The sequence below is a fragment of the Cicer arietinum genome, chromosome 3 (genome assembly GCF_000331145.2).
Source record: "Cicer arietinum cultivar CDC Frontier isolate Library 1 chromosome 3, Cicar.CDCFrontier_v2.0, whole genome shotgun sequence".
Lineage (NCBI taxonomy): Eukaryota > Viridiplantae > Streptophyta > Magnoliopsida > Fabales > Fabaceae > Cicer > Cicer arietinum.
The window spans coordinates 71722757-71732262 of NC_021162.2; the positions used below are offsets into that span (position 1 = coordinate 71722757).

At 35.0% G+C, this 9506-nt stretch overlaps 1 protein-coding gene across 6 annotated transcripts in view; it reads right to left on the minus strand.

Annotated features, from left to right (window-relative positions):
* The window catches only part of LOC101501037 (1,4-alpha-glucan-branching enzyme 1, chloroplastic/amyloplastic), a 22593-nt gene extending 13722 nt beyond the window's left edge, over positions 1-8871 (minus strand). For 2 of the 6 annotated variants that reach the window (XM_073365638.1, XM_004494094.4), the window contains exons 1-7: positions 8445-8869; positions 7181-7335; positions 6411-6703; positions 5976-6074; positions 5697-5739; positions 4475-4534; positions 596-676 (exon numbers count right to left, since the gene is read on the minus strand). In XM_073365638.1, the coding sequence (XP_073221739.1) occupies positions 596-676; positions 4475-4534; positions 5697-5739; positions 5976-6074; positions 6411-6703; positions 7181-7335; positions 8445-8568 (855 nt within the window). In that variant the 5' untranslated portion in view covers positions 8569-8869. Of the gene's footprint in view, positions 1-595; positions 677-4474; positions 4535-5696; positions 5740-5975; positions 6075-6410; positions 6704-7180; positions 7336-8444 lie in introns of all 6 variants that reach the window. The other 4 variants (XM_004494095.4, XM_073365639.1, XM_012714149.3 and 1 more) reach the window with 4 other exon arrangements.
* Positions 8872-9506: the final 635 nt, after the last annotated feature.

The window sequence follows — 9506 nt, forward strand, 5'->3', positions numbered from 1 at the left end:
TTGTTAAGAACTTGTATGCTTGGGCTTCCCTCTAGGAAGCTGAGCTTCCTATGTACAACTCCTAAACATAACATCCTTTCAATTCATACATACAAAATCTAAAAAAGGAAGAAATTATGCAAAAAAATAACACAGATGAATAGTTTAAGAAGACAATCTAGCCTTGAATAATATTTTCTAGCAGTTGAATTATATTCACACAATTTAGCAAACATGTCTATGCATATAGGCCATATTTTCGTTTTGAAATGAACGCAGGTGCATCACTCCATTGTATATGACTATGAGCTGCCAAATGTTTCACAAACACTGGCAATACAAAGAATAGCAGAAAATATTTATAAGCTTGTCAATAAAAGAGGACAATTTTTCAGATATCCCTTTTTAGTTTGCATTATAAGAGACATCATTCTTCTTGATACATGCAAGGAATTGTATGCTCATTCCCAAAGTAATTCTTGATAAAAAGAAAAAATTATGCCGAACCAGGTCATATATGTGGAAATATCTTCATTATTTGTAATACAAGATTATATGAACATATGCGAAGATCTTAAAACTCCTTCAAAAAAAATCTTTTCAGGAGGAAAATTACCTTGACTCGAGACCCATGAGGAATTGGTGGTGAACCATCGGCGTTGTTTGGCAAGAAAATCTCCCACACACCAAAATCATCCTGTATAGACAAAACAATAGCATTTTAAAACAACCAAAATCATTACAATTGTCAACAAAATCTGTAAGACCCATAATTTTAAAGTACCTTTTATGTATTTTTGGTATATTTTGGATTTTGGCTCGGAAGCTTTTAAGCCAAAGTTAATAATATTTTGGAGTTTTATAATCAAAAAGAAATTTCGATGCCAATTAGAATTTCTCGTCGATAAATAAATTGAATTTAACTGCGGAAAATACTTTACGGTTAATTTAAGGCGTTTCGGGTGAAACGGTAATTTAATAAATATCTAGATTTTGAGATATTTGTTAAGTTATATTTATTTTATATTCATATGTTTGCTTGGAGGAAAAAAGAAAGGAAAACTAGAAGGAAGGAAAAGGAAAAGAAAATAGTATATAAAGGAAGGAAGGAAAAAGGAAGAAAGGAAAAAGCAAAGGAAAGAAATAGAAAGGAGGGAAAATTGAATTTTCCATCTTCTTCCTCTGCACTCACGTGAGCTTTAACCAAAAATCCATCCTTTCTCCATTCTTCGTTTTCGTTGCTTCCTTTCTTCAAAGCTAGTGACCCAAGGTTGGGTGTGAGTTAGATCAAGGTTTTCGTAACTCCACTCTTCCTCTTTGATTCGAAAACGAAGAAATACGGTTTTTGGATCCAAACACAAACCCCTCCGTTTCTCCTAGATCCAAACCTCTTTTCTCGAAGAGACAGAAGGGAAAGTTGCTCACCACCACGCTACGGTGCTAGTGAACTAATTTGGAAGCGGCGTTGCGAGCGGAGATTTTACCGGAATTTCTCGCGGTACCGGAAACGCACGATAAAGCTAACGTTGAGGTAAGGGCTCCTTCCAAACTTCTAGCTTGCATTAGGGACTTATCTGTAGTTGTGTGGGAAGGAATTTGTTAGGGTTAAACGTATCGATTTGGGGAAAAACGAAACTAGTGCGTTATGGGTAAAAACCTTAGAGTTAGGTTTTGTTTATAGTGATGAATGTTTCGTGGTAAATGAATTTGAATGTCATTGTGTATGATTATGGGTAAATGAAATTTGATGTATCTGGGTGTTATGTTGCGTGATTTGTGTTCGTTGTATTTGGTGTGTTCGTACTTGATGTTTGTTAATTGGTGTGGTTGTTGTGAATTATGGTTTGAATGTGAAAGTATGTTTGAATTTGTTTCTGTGGAATTTGAAAACCATTAGAGTTAAACGAGTATTAAAAATGGGGAATCTTTTAATACCTCGGTTTACTTAATGTGTATTTGAGGAAAATGTTTAAGTTAACTGGGCGTTGAGAATGGGGAATCTCTTAATGTCTCGGTTACTTAACTATCGTTTTTGAAAATCGTTTCGGTAAATGAGTATTAAGAATGGGGAATCTCTTAATATGACTGTTTGCTTAACGTTTTGTTTTGAAAATCATTAAGTTAAATCGGTATTAAGAACGGGGAATCTCTTAATGACTTATTTAATTAATGTTGTTTGAAAGTCGTTTAAGTTAAATGGGTATTAAAAATGGGGAATCTTTTAATATCTGCATTTGCTTAACGATTGTTGTGAATGGAGTCTGTGTATGCTCATGCATTTCATTTGGTAAATTGTGTCGACCCGTGATAGGTGACACCTTGGTAAACTGTACGGACCCGTGATAGGTTGTACGTTTGCGATTTACATTTTAGTAAATCGTGTTGACCCGTGATAGGTGACACCATGGTAACTGTACTGACCCGTGATAGGTGGTACATTTACGATTTACATTTTTGGTGAATTGTGCTGACCCGTGATAGGTGGCACCTAGGTAAACAGTACTGGTCTGTGATAGGCGGTACGTTTACGATTCCCGCTTTTTCTTTTAGTAAATCGTGTTGACCCGTGATAGGTGACACCATGGTAACTGTACTGACCCGTGATAGGTGGTACATTTACGATTTACATTTTTGGTGAATTGTGCTGACCCGTGATAGGTGGCACCTAGGTAAACAGTACTGGTCTGTGATAGGCGGTACGTTTACGATTCCCGCTTTTTCTTTTAGTAAATCGTGTTGACCCGTGATAGGTGACACCTCGGTAAACTGTACTGACCCGTGATAGGTGGTACGTTTACGAGTTACTATTTAGAAAATCGAGTTGACCCGTGATAGGTGACACCATGGTAACTGTACTGACCCGTGATAGGTGGTACGTTTATGATTTACGCATTTTAGTAAATCGTGCTGACCCGTGATAGGTGGCACCTCGGTAATTGGTACTTTGGCCTGCGATAGGCGGTACAATTATGATTTACGGCCCTTCGAGGAGGGTTTTGGTTTGGAATTCCGAGTCCATGCATTTTGGCATATACGCATTGCATTAGGGTGCCTGGCACGCGAGTCATGTTTGATTTGAGTTTATGATTGAGTGATTCGAATTTTGATTTATCGTGATAACTGAGATGAAGGTGTTAAGTGCTATGTGTTGTGTATTGTGTGTGAGTATGATGGTTATCGAACCTTCGTGTGTCGTAGTAATCGCGTAGGAATTGCTAAGTGTTAAGTTGTGGGAACCAATCAATCGATTTACCAATCGATTGAATTCAGCCCAGGATTCTGTTTTCATTAAAAATCTTCACCCCAATCGATTGCCCAATCGATTGGCTCAGTGAAAATCCTCATTTTTAGTTGTATGATTAATTGCTCATGAATCTATCCATGTCTTGTTTTATCATGTGTTAATTAGGAGATCGAGAACTGCATTTTACCTTCATTTTCATTGGCAATGTAATGTATGAACTTTTCGCACATTGAAAATCCTGTTAAGATGCATGCTTAGTTAAAAAGTTGTTTTGAGCATTCAAAAACTTAATTGCTATGTGTTATCTGTTATTTTCTGGTTGGTGACCCTTTACACTATTGTGGAAATCTGGGCTTTGCCCTCAGATGAGAGTCAGGACGGCCCTACTGGTTCGTACCCTACGGACAGGGATGGAGATGGGAATGCTTGACTGCGGTTGTGTTAGGAGGATCTCACGGGGCGCGTGGAGATTACTCAGGGTGTATAGTTTTTGGTAGGATGATCAGATTAGGATGATGTATAGGAACTAGGGGTCCTTCTTTTTGGTTTGGAGTATTTTAGTTTTGGAAAACTGTACTTATACAAATATTATCAGTTTTATATCATCTTTGAATGGGTTCCATGTACCATTTGATGTTTATGTAGAAATGTTTTGGATTTGTAATTGAAGAAACTTTTCCGCTGTTTGTAAATTATAATGACTCAATTATTTATCCAAAAGCATTTCCTGATTTATTTCTTTGTTCGTTTTTAATTACTTTTAGAAAAAAAAAAAAAAAATATACCCTCGCTTTGAAAAACGGGGTGTTACAAAATCCAAGTAAGGATGTTCAATATCCAGGACCACGAGTCTGTAAGATTTGTAGCAAACACATCTATCCACCCATACAGGGTACGACTTCTCTTAGAATTTAGGTTGGGTTGTAACAATCACATTTGCATTCATCAAGAAGGATTAAAATAGACATCAAAAATGATCTTATTGTCACGGTCTTCCGTGAATCATAGATCTCAAAAAATACAGATTCTAAGTCACCATAATAAATGAAGTACATTGATCCAATTCAATTTTCCACAAAGAATGAGTAGGAACAGAACGGAGGATTGATATTCAAGGTCATACAGGTGAGGGAAAAATAGGAAGAAGATGAAAGAAGAAGACATCCAATCCGCGTTACAACTAGCACTTTCATTTATATTACTTCTTAATGAACATACTTAAACTTCAAAGACCAATTAAGAATTACATACCCGAGTCATTACATCTGCATTTGGATTCCAATTGTTGAAATCTCCAACTAATGCTGCTGACTGAAGAAGCAACCAATATTATCCACAATGGTTGCAAAGGAAATAAAATATAGTTATACTGCGATTGATTAAATGAATTGTTTTGAAGTTTAAAGAAAAGTTACATACATATTTAATTCCAAGCTTTATTTGAAAATGTATAATGATAGAATCGCAAAAGGATGTCGAGGGAAGAGATACAGACAAGACAACTACTAAAAAAAATCCGCTAATGTCTCCCCATGTAAATACTGGATTTGTCCTTGCGAACATAATGTCTTTTTGTTTTCAACCGAAATGAACGAATTTTCATCTTCATGTACTTAACAGTTACTATTATCATTATATTGACAGTCAGTAACTATAGTCTATAAGTGCAGTTGTAAATCAAGTAAAAGTATGAATTTAAGCACGTATGAGAAAGTTCAATACAGCATATTTCCTTCAAGCTACTAAGAGAACTCCATTAAATCCCAAATAACTCTTAAGATATATGTAAGCATTGATACTCATTATAATGCACGTTGATTGAAGCAGAATATAAATCTAAATTAAAAATCCCAGTGACTTTGCCTAGAAGAAAGCACAGATACTTCAAAATAATAGTCATACCCGTGTGGGACACCTAATGCACACTTCAAATACTCCCAGTCACATTTTATAATTTTTTACGTAATTTTTTTGAACTCATACACCAACCACCAATACAAATGGTGAAATCGGAATAAGGGCAACCAGGTGTTAGACAGCTCCCACTATATCATTCGGAGTTCGAGGCAGGGTCAGATCTATTGTGAATCTATTGTAGGAAGCCATACCTTGCATTTGCAAGAGGCTGATTCCACAACTCAAACCTATGACCTTGTAGTCATGTGGTATTAACTGCAAAGTCAAGGCACCTCTTCCATCAATACAAAGGGAATACCACAATAATTAGATAACAAATTATAGAACTTTATTATGTCTTTGATGACCCATCCATTCTCTCTTTTGATTTGGGATTTGTCTTGACGTTATTTTTATGGTATCTTTAGATGTCGTACTACAGTTGCATCATGCTTATAATTTTAAAATCTGTTTTATCCATATCATGTGTTGTATTCATGATTTTAGAACTCAACAAAACAATGTAAACCCAAAAATTAGAACCAGGGTTAATACCAATAATTAAAATGAAGTGTACCTTAGCTCCAGGTGCCCACTCTCTGTAAGTAATGCCTGTAGCACTGCAAACAAAAACTAGTAGTCATTAATGACCCTATCCATCAAGTGGAAATTGGGACTTGCAATAACTTCTTTTTAAGCACATTAGATACGTGTTCTTTGATGGGCCAGCATTAGATACATTTAATTGACTTTGCAAAAATCATCTTACAAACAAGTCATCAGTAACTTATGAAACAGAAAATGTTACATAGGGGCAGGGAGGATTAACCGACTTAAAATGAATGTAACATAATACCTGCGCGTGAAGCCTAACTTTTCGTACCCACGAGAAAATGCATCAAGACCACCTTCATACTTGTCAATTTCCTCACGAATTCTTTTGTACTGTCCATAACTGTGATTTGAGAAACATATATATTTCAGGAAATCAGTCATACTCTTAAATTGAACATTAAAATGACAGATCACTGCAAAATAAGTACAAGATAGTGACCAACTCAATTGAAAGCATTGTCCCACTAGTACATCCTAGCTAACCACCAACAGCACATACAACAAGCTACTTGTCATTTTCCCCCCAATCTAACAGCATGAGATATGAAACTTCAATTACATGATAATTATAGTCCCATTATAACCTTCCACAGTTAATTGGATATCCAAAGCTTTGCATTCGTTATTCCATTCAGAAAATTGAGCACTTGCTTCACCTATATCGGGAATAGCTTACCGGAAATCAAGATGCTGACTGTGAGCTTTCAAAAATGAATCAATCTCATATATTTTCTGCCCAGTACCAGGTGGAGGAATGATCTTAGGTTTATCTTCATCACTTAGTATTTTAACTTTCTCGCCTGAATGAACTGATGTCTTATTGGCTTGAGCATTGGTGTTAACGTCTACAGGTGATGATGACATAACAGAACCTTGCCCATCCCCAACTTCTCTATAACTGCTAGCTGCTTCATCAAGATTGTACTTATTCTCATCTTTCATGGTTAAATCCTCCAACTTCTGAAAAGACTAAATATGCATTCAGCTAAGAACATTGAGAGAAATTTATGAGTTCTACAAAATAGCTATTCTGATATCGGTAATAACTAATAAACAGAAATTGCAAACAAAATAACAAATCAAATGCATTTATAGGCATGCTACTAACCTATGGAAACAAAGAATAAAGAAAGAAGACCATGTGCATACTGCCTACACACAATAACTAAACAAATTAGATATGAATACCAGCAAAACAGTAGCAATCAAGATTCTCAATATGTTTTCTCTCCATCCTCTAGAATCTTTATTGCTCATAGATACAACCAACTAATGAACACTATGCTGAAACTCAAGTATACTGCCCCACTTTAACAATTAAAGTGCCTCACAGTTTCACAGATTCTCCAAATGCATACCACAATCCCTATGTGACAAAAGACATGCGACAGCCAACATGCAAAATTATTTATATAAACATATTCCACATGCAAAAGGAGAAAGCACCTGCGCATCCTCTGAGATTATTTCAGGAGTTTCAAGTTGATCCTTCACGGATGCAGAGATATCTTGATCTTCAGGAATAAGTACTTTATCAGATTCAGCAATTGTGGAAGATTTGGATTCAGAATCATGAGAAAATTTTGCATAAAGTGATGTACCTGAAAGAAGCCATAAATTACATCACTGTGTCATAATCACAACTATCATCTTGAATTGTTAGTGCTACAAGCAAACTATGTTGTACTTTATGTTCATCCAGAGTAAAAATATATATCAAACATTCTTTGTCTATTCTATTTTCAGCATTACTGTGTTGGTGTTTAAGTAATTAAACTGATCATTTATCAATCACTAAATATTGATAGCCAGTTTCACAAGTCATATGAATCGCTAATTTCACATATTTCATCATAATGTTTTTAAAAACACTGCCATTCAGTTTACATACTATTTCTCTTTCAACATCAAACCACAAACATTTAAGAATCAATCATTCAATTGATATTCTCAATAAACAACAGAGAAGTAACATAGCTCAACAGTACAAACTTTTCACAAAATCTTGCAATTAATATTTCAAAAACACTCTGCCCACTCATTCATGCAAATACAAGTTTCAAAGCAGAAACTGCATATATGTTACAAAAGAAACATCTATGATCATCACAATAATTTCCACTGCATTGCAAAAAAAAAAAAAAAGATTCTGTTAGTGAATCCGACTAGAATAATTTTGGAACAACAGCTAACACTATGCATTCTATTTCTGTAGTGACGAAACTACTGGTGCTGAATTTCAAATGTTCGGTCAATCAAAAGATCTTTAAGCTCAAAAGATCCTGAAATCAACTAACCAAAGCTCTACCTTCGGAAATGAACAGGATCACCAGAATCTCATCTTCAGTTTCGCTTAAATTACCATTCGCTACTAAAATAGAATCAAAACCAGTCTTACCTAGTCAACTCAACAGTATCTCAGGCTTCAGCTTCGATTAAGTTACCAATGATTACTAAAATGGGATCAAAACCAGTTCTACTACGAATGCGAACAATGTCAAAATAATTTCATGCTTCAGCTTCGTTTAATTCATCATTCGCTAACAAAACGGAAATCAAAACCAAGTCAAACAGGTTTCCGGCGATGCATGTTATCAACGATTAAAAAACGAAAAAGCATTAACAAATCAAGTTTGCAAAAAATAGCAACTCGCATAAATAAAACGGAATTGAAAAAGCATTAAAACGGAAAACGAGGTAGGTTCATTACGAGAGAATGAGTTACTCTTCTTGAGAAAAAGTGAGTAAGATGAAGTCCTGCGATCGCCACGTAAGCTTGATTTGTGCAGTGAAGGAACAACGGGAAATCGAATTCCTGAGATGGTGTAAACCATCTTCTTCTATAAGCTTAGGGTTTATATTTGGAAGAAGAAGAAGAAAAAGAAACAGATCCAAAATGCAGCGAGTCTCTAGAAAGTTATGAGTTCAAGGAGGCGAGAGAAGTGTGACATGATAGTGAGTGATAAAAATTAGTCGCATTAATTTCTTGAATTAAACATTAAATGGCTTTGATAAATTATTAATGATGAAAATAAAATGGGGAGATTGATTATTATTAATGTAATGTACGGTGAAGAATGGCGCTACATGGGTGGAGGGACAATGAAATCTGCAAGTGATGTTGCTACGTGTGTACATAGTAGTTCAGAACTGAGTTTAGCATGGTGATTGGGGTTGTGGGGTCCACTGGGGTCTGTTTTCAAATTGTGATCGTCCATTGTTTTCCCAAACAAACAAGAAGGACCGGCTTAGGATATGAAATGACTGGCTATTGGCGTTAGTTACCATTCTTTGGTTTCTGTTATGTGTGTGTACTATTGAGTTGTTTATGTAATAATATACTAGTTTGTTGTAGTTGGAAAGCAATGCGGAAAGGTAAAAAGGATCTTTTGGGTGATGAGTGTAGCATATCCCTTGCGCCCCCTTTGCAAAATTGTCCTCCTTCTATTTCATGGGTGAAAAGGTAACTTTACCCGGATTTTGGATATGATTTTCATTTTTATATTTTTTATTTAAAATTCTCCTTTCATTTTATATTAAAATTTATGTATTAAAAATATTTTTTAAATGTTGCAACACAGAAATGCGATCATTTAAATAATAATTTTTTTTCTTTTTCTACGAGATCGTATATGGAGATACACTATTTATATCTATTTATTTAATATAAAAAATACATTAAAATTAATGCAATTGAGTAGATATGCTAAAATAAATAATGTGTTATATTATTTTAACAGTTCACCTCTATTTTGAATACAGATTAACAATT